Source organism: Pleurodeles waltl, chromosome 8 (genome assembly GCF_031143425.1).
Source record: "Pleurodeles waltl isolate 20211129_DDA chromosome 8, aPleWal1.hap1.20221129, whole genome shotgun sequence".
NCBI classification, from domain to species: Eukaryota; Metazoa; Chordata; class Amphibia; order Caudata; family Salamandridae; genus Pleurodeles; species Pleurodeles waltl.
The window spans coordinates 973,400,222-973,414,628 of NC_090447.1; the positions used below are offsets into that span (position 1 = coordinate 973,400,222).

Sequence of the window (14,407 nt, forward strand, 5' to 3'; positions counted from 1 at the left end):
GGAGTTATCAGACTGCCAGATCGCCCTCTGCCCCCAGTCCACAAGGATGTCTAGGTCTATTACTCCGCTGTGTTTTTATCTTTATAAGCTATCTCCAGGATCTTCACTAGTGGTCCAGGTATATCTAGCATCTTCTCCTTGCAACTACACCAAGCACTGTCAAAAACGTTCTTAGTATCTTTGACATCTTTTTTTCAGAAATTTGGCCATACTATGGTTCACAGTTGGTGTTTCGGTCACCTTCCCTGGAAGAACAGACCTTTGGCATTCGGCCTGCAAGCAGATTCAGACTTCTGTTTCAAAACTCTTGCAAATGCGTGATTGTAAATTCTTCACCATCTCTAGAGGAGCAACCCAGTCGGAGGAGTGGGCATGGATGATCTCATCTGGATCGAAAACTAACATCCTCAAATTGTTTTTGAGCATTGGAGGAAATGAATCCACACTGCTGAATTTCCTTTTTCTCTGTTCTGGTTGATCATCTTCATGAGCAGAATGAGACTGAGATGATTTGTCAGTGTCATCCCAACAATCACTCTTGTCAGGAGATCTAGAACCAGAGATCTTGGATACATCTGGTGCACTGTAGCTGCGATCTGCAAGAAAAACATTGGAGAGTTTTTCCCAGCGCTTCTGCGTTTGACCATTTTGTGATTTTGCTGTGGACTTTGAAGGCTTACGGTGCTAGTGTTAGCGCGCCTGTTCCTTAGTAAGTAAACTTACAATGGGACGCGTATAGGTTGATGAACCATTTGATTCGCCGCATGGAGTATCCTAGTTAGGCTAAGAGCTGATACACTAATGATTAATACCCAGTCCAATAAACATTAGTCATCATTAACAATGAATCAAGAACACAACACCCTCCAGTCATGAATAACCACAACTTATTATACATTTTAGTTTCTATTCCCTATTGGTTACAATACTAAGTCATGAAAATTAGTTCAAACTTAATTTGAGTCAACAAATCTGTATTAATTCATTAAAAGGCGCCAAAAACATAACCTAACCAAAACTTGCATCAGAGTACATTCTAAAGCATTAGCATAAGTCAACAATCGAATCAGGAATGAATAAGTCAACATATGTAACAGAGTTCAGCAAATCAGTTTGTCAATCATTTGTCTCTGTGTTGTCAATGTCATAGGGTAGGAACTTCACCTAAACCAGATTAGCATCAGCATGTGGGACTTCATGCGAAGACAGTTTAGAACATAAATTTAGAAAAACATCTAGCTAATAGAAAACCTATTTAAACAGCGCAGTTGGTACATAGAAAGAAAAGGCACAAAAGTTCATTCAGTCGCATTGTCATATCTACCTATCCTCTGTATGGATCAGTAACAAGTCAGTCTTCATCCTCAGGTAATCAATCGATCAGCATCACATCAGGCTCTCAAGAGCATGAGCCCAATGATAGAATGTCTCAAATCTTCTTCGTTCTCGCAGTCTCTCCCTTAGCATAAGCACGTGACATCTGTCTCTATCCATCCATCTAGCTGTAGTTTTTTCCTCTTTGTCATGGCATTATATCAAAGTCACCCAGAATATCCCCCAATTCCTGATTGGTCAATTAATCATATGATTTTACTTTGTCCAATAATTTTCATAATTCAAATCTCTGAATTCTAATATTACACAGTTCTCAGATTGTTTATTGGTTCACTGTACGATGTCCTCATCATCCGACTCGTCAGATATCGAAAATGTTGCATCCTCTTCTGCAGTCAGTGTCCCTATTGTTTGAGTCCTTGGAAAGTACACTCAGAGCACTTTACACACTGTTTGCTACATTCTAGTTCCATTGTCTCCTGTCCGTCGGTTCATGCAAAGGTTTCTGCTAAGCAAATTTTATTAGACAATGAGCAGTTCACGGTTAGTCTGATTTGTCAGCATCTTTTCATTGGACGTTAATATTTAGCTTCTGCACGAGGCCTAGAAAACCTATGCCACGACTTTGGCTAAGTTAAGCTCTACAATATAATACAAAACATTAGTTATATCTCTCAATATGACATACTACTACGTTATTTTAATACATTTTCAATATTTCATATATGTTAGTTGTTCTTAATTCGTGAATCTTGGCGACCGCTCTCCGAGGTCACAACTTCAAACGTGCACATTATTTTTCTACGTTAGTCATTTTCTACATTTTTTCATTATTCAAAATGCACATTCATTAATAATTTCTAATTTGCGTTAACAATCCCTCCTCTGATGACTAAATATGTCATCACACTACTTTTTCCTTTTATCATTCACAATTCTGTTTCTTCAGCATTTTGTCTTCTCCTTAAATCTTCCCTATAGATTCTTTTTCTATTTCGTTCTTCCCTACTCTGATTATTTTTAGACCTTTTCAATTTAATCCTTTGGCACAATTGACATAATCCCCATATTCCTAATCTGTGAGCAACTACAAACAATATTCCCTGTATGATATTTAGTAATACCCCATTCCATATGTTACGAAGCCAATTCCCCACTGAAGCAAATCCTTTCCTTACTTTTTCCCATACACCTGGTTCTCTCAACTCCTTCAAACCACTACTTGAGTTAGTCAGGTTAGTAAGTAAGTCTCTTATCTCCATACTAATGTTAGGGATGTATGAACAGCAATGCCTAGAGTTAAGCATTTTACAGACTTCGCCGTCCTTCGCTAGAAGGATGTCTAAAGCAAGATGATTTTGAAGAGTCATAGCTCTCTCTGCAGCCAATTCCGTATCTATCAGGAGTATTGCCCCTGTAAAATTTGTCAGCATGTTATCCACAATAGTAGACAACTTTCGAATCTTGATCGAATTCAGGATGACTCCCAGTGAAGAAATCACCGCACCAAATATATCTCCCACTATCGCAGAAGAGGATTCCCTCCTCTGTCTCTTATGATGTAATTCAGTCAATTTCGGAAACCTTTTCAAGTCCTCTATCTGGTAAATCTTTGGGAACACTATTCCCAAATAACATGTCCCATACTATCCTCTTGGAAGACGGTAATAAGCATTAAGTCCACAAATATAGTAAATTCCCGGAATCGCAGGGTCCTGACCATTCAACATAAAAGTCCAATTACTCTGAAACAAAAACACATGCCTACATTCACTCGTTCCCACAAATAAAGTGTTAGTGCGCGACTTTGGCTACATATACAAAGCTTCCCTACATGTAATGCGTCTAAAGCAAATTTTCCTTGCGTCTTAATTGCAGTGTAAGTATAATCATTCATGTAAGTCCTTTTCTGTAAGCCTTTTTCTAAATTCTCCTTTCATGCTTTTCTCCTTTCATCAGTATGCCCTAAAAAGCTTTTCTCTAAAGGTGTAAGCAAGCATGTAAGATTGTTTTTATGTGCATATGCCGTTCCAAACGTTAGTGTAAGCTCAAAGAATCCTCTTACCAATACTATATCATGATCCTTAGCTACTCTACTCAAATACCTAACAATAGGAACAAAAGAAAGCACTACATCATAGTTAGAGTAAAAATACTGGATATACTCTTGGTCATAAAACTTTGTTAGTAGCAGACTACAACTTATCCTGTAGTTAGTGGAAGACTATGATACCTAACTCCTTCCTCTACCGATGAAGGAATTTGCGTACACACGAGACAATCCCTTGCATCCATCGTCTCAACATACTCACTCAACAACTGATAGAAGACATTAGAAGAAAGTTCTCCTTGAGCATTACAGTAGTATAATCATGCAAATATTTCTCATTTGACTTAAACTTCTCCAAAGCGTTTAGTGTAGTAGTTTCAAAAGCAGTAATATGGATGGCCCCTTTCGCATCAAGCACAGACATACCCACAATCACTACAATAAACAAAATCCCACACATAATTGGGAATCCAATGCTCATATATTTACAGCGCTTAGCATCCTTAACTTGATTATTGAACTCAGCCATGATCTGTAAAGAATCAGAAAGCAGAAGTAACTTAGGAAAGTGCAGCAAAAATCGAAAATAACATTTTCTTCTGTCAGCATTTCAGTTTCACATCCAGGGACCCTTATCCTTGTCAATATTGATAACAGCTTGTCACATCCAGTTTTCAATGTCAAATCAGGTTATCAATGTCTTTTCCAGTTATATTTCAAGAGTCTCTTTTACCAAAATATTTTCAGATTGGTTCAACAGTTCAGCTCCTTGATCACCTTCAAATTACATCAAAATACTGACTCGGAACCGCTCTATCAAAACAAAAAGACATAAACTTGTGCCGCCATTCATTTGTAGCTGCATATGCCCATTCAGGACCTGCTTATCTTCGACTTGCTGTTCTCTTCCTTTTCAACTTTCGCTCACCACTCAATTCTCCTTCACTTAATTCTTCTCTTCTCGTGGTATCTACTTCTCCCTCTATAGTTTAATTTATGACCACTTCCTTTCTTTTCTCTACTCGTGACTCAGCCCAATTATCTCCTTTCTTCGAACCTTCGGTCAATATTTTTCTCAGAACTGGACTTTCCTCCTTTTCTTTTTCTATGGTGCTTTTTCTTGATGGACCTGCAATAGGCTCAGGAGGAGTTAGATCACTTTGATTTTGATCCAACTCTACTCCCTCCCCTTCTTGGTCTGGCACTTGCTCTGTTTGTCTATCAGAACCGTCTGCTTCTGGGAAAACCCCTGCTGAGCTAGGTTCTCCTACTGTATCCGTCGAGATTGATTCTTCAGCACCCTCCTGTAATTTTGCACTCTCGTCTCTTACAGGGGTGATAGAACCATCTTCCACAAGCTCTTGTTCAATATCAGGCTCTCTTTGTTCTTTTTCTGGTTCAGGTGCTGCAACTTGGTTCACGATTGTTGGTGCTCCCAACAATGCTTCTTCATGATCCAGTGAACATGCCACTTTCTTCATATGACTTGCGTGAATCCAGTTCAGAAGTCCTGCACACGTTACAGCTGTTGTGGTTGTCAGAATCACCTGGTAGGGTCCCCGCTGCAAGCCTGCATGTTCCTTAGTAAGTATACTTTCAAGGGTACGCATATAGGCCGATGAACCTTTTGGATCGCATGAAGTATCCTAGCTATGTAGTAATCGATGAACATCTATTATCAATGTAATCAATCAACAACCACTACGAGACTCATTAAGCATGAGACAATATATCAACATTACATGAATAATCACAACTCAATTATACTTTTTATCAATTTTATTTCCCTGTTAGTTACAATGCTAGGTCATCAGGTTAGATCAAACTTTATTCAATCAACTCAAAATTAATCATTAATGACAACCAATAACATATTCTAATCAGAACTTGAGAAAACATATGCTCGAATGCTTCAGCATAAGCCAGCAAAGATGAATATGGCAGTATTAATAGCAGGGTTCAGCAATCAGTTCGTCAATCATTTGTCACTGTCAAAATCACCCCAAAAGACCCTTACCTAACCGAGATTAGCATTAGCATGTGTGACTTCATGCAAAACAATTTAGAAAACGTAAATTTGGAAAACATCTAAATAAGAGAAAAACTATAAAACAGCGCAGTTGATACCTAGAAAGAAAAGGCATAAAGTTAATCAGTCACATTGTCATAGCTACCTATCCATGAAATGGATCAGCAACAAGTCAGTCTTTGTCCTCAGGTCATCAATTGATCAGCAACGCATCAGGCTCTCAAAAGCATGAGCCCAATGACAGAATCTCGAACCGCGTCTCTTGACGTCATCAATTCTCCCCTCGCATCTCCCGCATCTGAAATTTTGGCCCCTTGTCATGACTTTTTATTAGAGTTTTTCAGTCCATCCCCCTAATTCCTAATTGGTCAATCAGTCCTCCATAAGTTGCGTTACCTAATACTTTTTATTTTACATATCTATGAGTTCTAGTATTTCATCTTTCTCAGTTCATGGATTGGTCCACTGTACGATGTCCTCATCATACGGCTCTCCAGGTATTGAAAATGTTGCATGTTCCTCTTCAGTCAGTGCCTCTATTGTTCATGTCCTGGGAAAGTACATTGAGCCTACTCCACACATAATTGTATCAATTTGACTTCATCATCTCCTGTCCGTCCGTACATTGCAGAAAATTCTTGCTAAGCACCCAGTTCATGGTCGGTTCATAGGCACTAGCCACTTCTACAGCGTGCATTTATTAATTCTACTTCTGCATGAGGCCTGGCAAGTAGGCCACAGCTTCGGCTAAGTTAGCTTCTACAATAGATTACAAAACATAGGTTATACATCTCATTATGTCACATTACTACATCATTATTACACATTTTCATTATTTCACTCATTTTTAGTTCTTTTAGTACAAGTTCGTATATGTGGCTGACATACCCTCTGGGCACATTTTCCAAAAACATGCACATTAGTATTCTCTACGATTAATTTCTCTATGAACTCTTATATATCATCAGATATATGCATTTATGAATAATTTCTAATTAGCATATCTGTGTCAACAGTCCCTCCTCTGATGACTAAATATGTCATCACACCTTTATTTCCCCATCATTTCACAGTTCCCTTTCAGCTGTATTTTGTCTCCTTCTCAAATCTTCCCTATAAATTCTTTACCTGTTTTGTTCATCTCACCTCTGAATATTTTTAGATCTTTTCAATTCTATCTTTTGACATAATTTATATGTACCCCATAATCCTAATATGCAAGCAGTCACAATTAATATTCCTTGTATGAGTTTTAATAATACCCCATTCCAAATTTGACTAAGCCAATTTCCCACTGAAGCAAATCCTTTTCCAACTTCCTCCCAAACACCTGGTTCCTTCAATTCCTTCAAATCCTTAGTTGAGTTAGTCAGATTAGTGAGTAAGTCTCTTATCTCATTATCATTGCTCGGAATATACGAACAACAATGCCTAGCATTAATCATCTTACAGACTCCGCCGTCTTTCGCTAAAAGAATGTCTAAAGCAAGGCTATTTTGAAGCATCATAGCTCGATCCGCAGCTAATTCAGTATCTGTCAGGAGTATTGCCCTTGTAAAATTCATCATCATGTTATCCACAATAGTAGAAAACGTTTGTATCTTGATCGAGTTCCGAATGACACCCACTGAAGGAATGACTACACCAAAGATATCTCCCACAATTGCAGAAGAGGTTACCCTCTGTCGCTTATGATTTAATTCAGTCAATTTCAGAAACTTCTTTAAGTCATCTACTCTACTGACAAAGGAATTTGCATACACACAAGACAATTCCTCGCACCCATCGTCTCCACATACTCACTCAACAAGCGATAGAAAACGTTTGAAGAAAGCTCTCCTTGTGCATTAGTATAATCATGCAAATATTCTCATCTAGCTTGAACCTCTCTAAAGCTGTTAGTGTAGTAGTTTCAGGATCAAAAGTAATAGTAACTCTTTTCATATCATGAACGGACATTGCCATAATCATTATTATAAACATTATTCCACACATAACTGCCAATCCAACACTTATGTATCTACAGTGCCTAGCAACTTTATCTTGATTATTTAGCTCAGCCATGATCTGTAAAGAATCAGAAAGCAGAAGTAACTCCTATACAAAGTGCAGTAAAATCACAAACTCTTCTCTCACAGTTCCATTTCACATCCAGGAACCCTCTGCCTTTGTTAAAATCGATTAGCAGCTTGTCACATCCGGGTTTCAGTGTCGAATCAAGTTATCAATGTCTCTTCCAGTATTATTTTCAAACAGTCTCTTTTAGGATTTTTCAGATTAGCTCAACAATTCAGCTTCTTGATCACCTTCAGGTTACATCAAAATACTGACTCAGAACTTCTCTATCAAAACAAAAAGACATAAACTCATGTTGCCATTCATTGGTAGTTGCATATGCCCATTCAGGACCTGCATACCGTTGACTTGCTATTCTCTTTCTTTTCAACCTTCGATCACACTTAATTCTCCCTCACTCAATTCTTCTTTTTTTCTCGTAGTATCCACTTCCACCTCTATTGTTTCATTTATGACCAGTTCCTTTTTCTTCCCTATCTGTGATTCAGGCCAATTATCTCCTTTTCTTGTTCCTTCTGTTAATATTCGTCTCAGGATTTGACTCTTTTCCTCCTCTTTGTCTGTGGTGTTTTCTCTTGATGGACCTAAAACGGGCTCAGGAGGAGTCGGATCACTTAGACTTTGATCCGTCTCAACTGTTTCATTCTCTTGGTCTGGCACTTGCTCTGTCTGCTTTTCAGCACCATCTATTTCTGGGAGAACCTCTGCTGAGCTAGGCTCCCCTGCTGTATCCGTTGAGATTGGTTCTTGCATACCCTCTTGTAATTCTTCACTTTCGTCTCTTACAGGGGTAATGGAACCATCTTCCACAAGCTCAGGTTCAACTTCAGGCTCTATTGGCTCTTTTTCTGGCTCAGGTACAGCAACCTGTTTCCCTGTTGTTGGTGCTCTCAACAACGCTTCTTCATGAACTGGTGGACATACCACTCTCTTTGTATGACTGGCTTGTATCCAGTTTGGGAGTCCTGCACACTTCATAGCTGTCCTGTTGTTAACACCACCCGGTAAGGACCCCTCCAACGCGGTTCCAAACAGGTCTTGCGACAACGACCCAGTCACCGGCTCTCAGGTTGTACCCTGGATCGTGGATGGGTGGCAGGGTGGAGGCCTGCACCTGCTGACAGAAAGAAAAAAACACATTAGCCAGACCCTTGCAGTAGTCCAACACCATATCATCTGTAATATTCACAAGTGCATTGGCTGGAACTGCTGGTAATCTCATTGCTCTGCCCATGAGGATTTCATGGTGCAACAGCCATGTTTTCCTGTCAGTTGTGTTTCTCATTGACATCAACACCAAAGGCAATGCATCGGGCAATTTCTGATTCGTAGCATTTCTCCCGGGGAGAAAACAAGCATTTGCAATGGAATAGGTCTCACATTTTCTTGAGTTAGAGTTATTGGCATTGTAAATTCAGAACTGGACTTTTCTTGCCACATAAATTGGCCAACCCTGTCTCATAATTTCATCTTTTCCTGCCATGTTTTGGTGGTCACTGGTGAGCTCTGACATCAGAAATCACAAGCATTTGAGGAGAGACGAGAAGGTGACTGCACTACCTTGCATTGTGTAAACATCTGAACAGAAATTAGAAAATATGGCTGAAAAAGTATTTTCTTTTTATTTTAACAGAATGAAAAGTCCTTCAAGCCTTCTTGGCTTGCATTTCAACAAGCAGAGCAGCCTGAGAAGAGATAAGCAATGCCCTGTGTTAGATGTCCTGCGTGCTGGCAGGGAGGGGCACTGGAGAGAGAGACTCGGGATGCGAGGCTAAGCAAGTTTCACATCATTGCTTCTAGGCTTAGCTACATTCTACCAGAAAGGGCATATTGTGGCTTTCGTGAGCAGTTAGCTAAATGACCGGGTGTTTCTTTTGTAAAATAAGCTTATTTTAGGAGCCAGAGGTAAACGAGGACAGCACTGGAATAAAGCCAAAGCAAATGGCAGCTACATGGGAGGAGATGGGAGGAGCGGAATGTTGCAATAAAACACAGGCAGCTACCAGCCTAAAACATCCACAATGAAAGGGGAGCACCAAAGAAATAACAAAAATAGTCAGTCATAACAACAGATAAAGAAACCAAAGTGGAATAATACAGTAGTTGGTCCCTGCTCAGAAACAGAAAAAGGAGGGAGAAAAAGGTAGAACTTACCGCTAGTTAGCAAGAATTTTAAAAGGACACTGCACCCAACAAATGAAATTCCTTTAAGCCATAAGAAGTATACTAAAAGTATACACAAGGTCGAGCGTTTACACTCGACCTAACAAGTAACAAACATACGTACCAACATTTAAAAACTGGAAAGTTGGAGATTTTGAAAACAACTGGGGAATGTATTTTTCCCATTGACATTTTAAAGTAGAAGCTATTTCAAGCTGGAGACAACTAGACATTTTTGGCTTAAAAATCAAGAGCCTCCCTCCTGAATAGGGTCTGTTTGCATGTATGAACAAACTAACCATAAATCCACCAATCATGTAATCCTGTCAGTATATCTATGTATGATATCCCTTCCTTTTCCTTTTTTTCTAAGGGCCATTGTTTCTACTCTTGGTCACTGTTTGACCTCGCCCTCTCTGCAGGGTCACATCCAAACCTTTTGCCTTTACCCTCCACTTTTTTGCTGAATCCATTTTTGTTGTCCTTAGGACTCTTTGCACTTCACCACTGCTAACCAGTGCCAAAGTGCTTGTGGTCCCTACTCTAAATCTGGTAGAATTGGCTTATGCCCAATTGGCATATTTAATTTAATTTAAGTCCCTAGTTAAGTTGTAAAACCTGTTCCCAGGGCCTGTAAATTAAATGCTACTAGTGGGCCTGCAGCACTGATCGTGCCACCCACTTAGGTAGCACTTTAAACATGTCTCTGGCCTGCCACTACAGCCTGTGTAGGCAGTTTGAACTGCCATTTCAACTGTACAAAATAAACTTTTTGCCAGATCCAAACCTTCCTTTTTAATACATATAAGTCACCCCTAGGTTAAGCCCTGGACAGCCCAGATGGCAGGGTGCAGTGTATTTAATAGGTTGGACATGCAAGTTAAAGTTTTACATGTGTTGGTAGTGAAAAACTCTAATTTGATTTTCACTACTGCAAGGCCTTCCTCTCCTATATGATAACATTGGAATTTCCCTATTACATTTTATAAGCTGTAATGTCCAAATGAGAGCAGGTCACCAATTCATGTTTGGTGTCTTTGGAATTGTAGTGAATAATCCTGTCTTATGGTAAAGTGGTATTTTAAGTTACAATTTGAAGACAACACTTTTAGAAAGTTGGCATTTTCCTGCAATATCCTTTATTGCCTGAGGCCTGTTTCTGGGTGGCATGACTGGGTGTTGATGGCAGCTGGGCTTTCTGTATTCCTCCTAGACAGCTACACACAATAGAGAGTTTAGCCTAGATGGGCCATCACTGGCTACATCGGAGGGTGGAGTTAGGCCAAGCCCTACTTACACTTGGACAGGCGGTGCCCTGCCTCCACACAAAGGACTGCATACCCCCTGTAGTTAGTCTGGAGCCCGGGCAGGGAAGGCAGGATGCTTGGGGACTTCAGAGGGAATTCTAGAAAGATCTCCCACCTTCCAGAGGAAGGATATCAGATATAAATATTGGACCTTAGACCCACCTCTTCAGTACACTTCTGGACCTGTGGACACTCTGGGCCTGATTCAGACCTTGGCGGACGGCGGAGGCCGTCCGCCAAGGTCCCGCCAACAAATGACCGCACCGCGGTCTTCGGCCATTCAAACATTTCCACTGGGCCGGCGGGCGCTCTCCACAAGAGCGCCCGCCGGCCCAGCGGAAATGCCCCTGCAACGAGGACGCCGGCTCAGAATTGAGCCGGCGTAGTTGCAGGGGTGCGACGGGTGCAGTTGCACCCGTCGCGTATTTCAGTGTCTGCAAAGCAGACACTGAAATACTTTGTGGGGCCCTCTTACGGGGGCCCCTGCAGTGCCCATGCCATTGGCATGGCACTGCAGGGGCCCCCAGGGGCCCCGCGGCACCCCCTACCGCCATCCTGTTCATGGCGGGTTTCCCGCCATGAACAGGATAGCGGTAGGGGGTGTCTGAATCCCCATGGCGGCGGAGCGCGCTCTGCCGCCATGGAGGATTCAATGGGGCAGCGGTAAACCGGCGGGAGACCGCCGGTTTACCCTTTCTGACCGCGGCTGAACCGCCGCGGTCAGAATGCCCTTGGGAGCACCGCCAGCCTGTTGGCAGTGCTCCCGTGGTCGGTGACCCTGGCGGTCACCGGCCGCCAGGGTCAGAATGACCCCCTCTGTCAGGAAGGAATGCTATTTATACACACACACACATACATGCAGTCTTTGTAAAATGTTATTTAACAGAGGGGGAGATGTAGTGTCTTGCAATTTTTATGACGGAACGCTTTTGACTCTGAATGGACCCTGTGGCAATGTGACATGATTGTTAGAGTGGAATGAATTTAAAGATCGGTTTCATTGGAATGCAATGACAGCTTGACTTTCCTCACAACAATAGAAAGAAGACTGAGAGAAACAGGAATGGGGGCCATCTTTAATTGGGCTCACATTCACCACCCCCGGCACATAATACTGGAATGAGGACTGTAAAGCAGGGTGCGGTGCAACAGGGTGCGGTGACCATCTTGGACTGGGCTCACACTCACTGACCAAAACAACAGGTCTGGTAGCCATGTTCAAACGAATCAGCTCCTCATCAACTGCAACCCATCGCTCAGTCACCTCTCCTCAACTAAACCCAACACACTATTGGGATCAGTCTGTAAAAAGTTGGATCCTTACACACTTCTCATCGACAAATTTCAAACACAATACCTCTGAGATCTATTTGTAAGAAGTTGGATCCTGGCATTAGCCCCGAACATGTCAACATCGGCTGCTACCACCTCCTCCCCAACGCCCCTTTCCAAATCCGGCACAAATGCTTTCAAGATCAAATGTCCCCCAAATCTTTCCAAACATGCAATGAAAAACTTGAAACACAGGTTCTTGAGAGACTTCCTGAAAACCCTCTCTGCAGACCAATACCACTGCTAACGCAAAGGCTTTCTTGAAACTGACCTCCTCCTCTTCAAACACAACACTGGCCTATGGATTATATCCTTACAAAATTTTCTTCCATCCTCTTCTCACTCCAACATCCCCTTTGGAACCAAACCTAATGCTGCTCCCCATTTGGCCTCTCGGGCAACCTTTCTATATATCCATTTACAACATTGGAAAGATCATGTTCCAAGCCAATGACACAATCCTGAACAAGATCAACTTAGTTTATCTCACCCTCAGGCCCTCCTACAACCCTCCACAGTCCCCCCACCCACTCTCCTCCACTTTCTGTCCGCCCAGACAACTTCTCTCACCCTAGACTCTCCTACAATCTGTAATGCTTCCCACAGCCCATAGCTCACCATCAATTCCAGACCTTGACATCCCTCCCACAAACCATCTCCGTACCATTCCTCTCCAACCTTCCACAAACCATTATCTCTCACCCCAGCTGCTGTCAACACGCTTCTTTCATCCCTACAGTCGGCTCATTTGTCCCCCCCTTCCTCCTCTCCTTTTTGCCTCCTGATCCAACATATCCAAGCACCAAGCACCAGACACCAACAACCACCACTTCCCGACTCTTACACCTCAACCCCTCAGAGTCCATTGCTGACAGTCAACCCCAATCCTCCCACAATTACTGACCATCACTGGCCTCTTTTCAACAAGCTCCTTTCCACTTTTGGCTCTATTCCAGCCTGGTGACTCTCTTTCTTCCCGTCACTCCTATCCTCATCACCCACTGTGGACGGTCCCCCCACATCTTTCCAGCATACTGAAAGAAAGCCACCTACCCAGACCCAAACATACACAGCCTCCCAGGGGAGTGGAATTCCTATAGCCAATGTCCAGGACATATTGTTTAGGGTCAAGAACAACAAGATTTATTGTTTATTTTGTCCTTGGGACAAGTAGGCTCAATCCCCTCCAGCACCAACACTTTGGCTGCCAGTTTACTGTAACACATTATGGAGCCAGGAAGGGCATTATCTGCAGTTAAGGTAATATTTGTGTCCACATGTTAATGCTGTTCAAACTTGTATATGTGGTTCATTAATGCAAAGCCTTTATTATTAGGGCGAATGTTTCAAGGAAATGTTATAAGCTCGGACTGTATTCATGACAGGGCTCCCAGTATAAAAATATGTACACGTTTCCAAAGTTTAAAAATATGAGGCTACATATAATTCTCCCAGAATGCTCTCTGATTACATGCAAATATTTGCAGATGCTTAAACCAAGATTAATGATTATTTGGTTCAAAATAAAATGTTCCTAAAAAAATGCAACTAGGAAAGAAACACGTTTTGCTGAATTACTGTGAAATTGTAGGCACTATTTCTTTGAAGCATCATTTAGTAAAATGTGTTTAAACAAGCTAGCATTTAAAAAAATAGGTGAGAAGCATTGTGCAGATCGTGACAGATTGCAACGCCAAAAGAATCCACTTTTTGAGGCAACTATGGAAGGACCACATGAAGACGTAGTAGAAAATGCACAAGTCATGCTGCAGACAGTCCAACAACAAGCTCAAGAGTTACAGCAATTGCGGGCTGAAAATACTACACTAAGACATGTCCTGTCCTTCCGGTCAATGGATGTACCACCCGTATCTGCTGCTACACCTCAATACTCTGGGGATCCTCAGAAGATAAAGGAGTTTCTGGGTGCCCTAACAATCTTCTTTGCCTTTGGTCCGCTACAGTTTTCTTCCGATAAGGCAAAGGTGGGTCATCTGATCAGTGCCTTGTCTGGCTGGCCCTGCATAAGCTTGGGCGACTCCCTTGGTCTCTGCGGAAGATCCTGTCCTGAATAATTATCCTGCTTTCGTGAAACTTTTCAAGCAGGTGTTTGAA

The 14,407-nt window shown here is 41.7% G+C and overlaps 1 protein-coding gene across 3 annotated transcripts in view; it reads right to left on the bottom strand.

Annotated features, from left to right (window-relative positions):
- Window positions 1–5,146: 5,146 nt before the first annotated feature.
- Window positions 5,147–14,407, bottom strand: part of LOC138250390 (uncharacterized) — a 64,310-nt gene continuing 55,049 nt past the window's right edge. For 2 of the 3 annotated variants that reach the window (XR_011194946.1, XM_069205210.1), the window contains exon 3: window positions 5,147–8,607. Coding sequence is in view for 2 of the 3 variants with exons in the window: in XM_069205210.1 (XP_069061311.1) it covers window positions 8,482–8,607 (126 nt within the window). In the remaining variant the exon portion in view is untranslated. The remainder of the gene's footprint in view (window positions 8,608–14,407) is intronic. The other variant, XM_069205211.1, reaches the window with a different exon arrangement.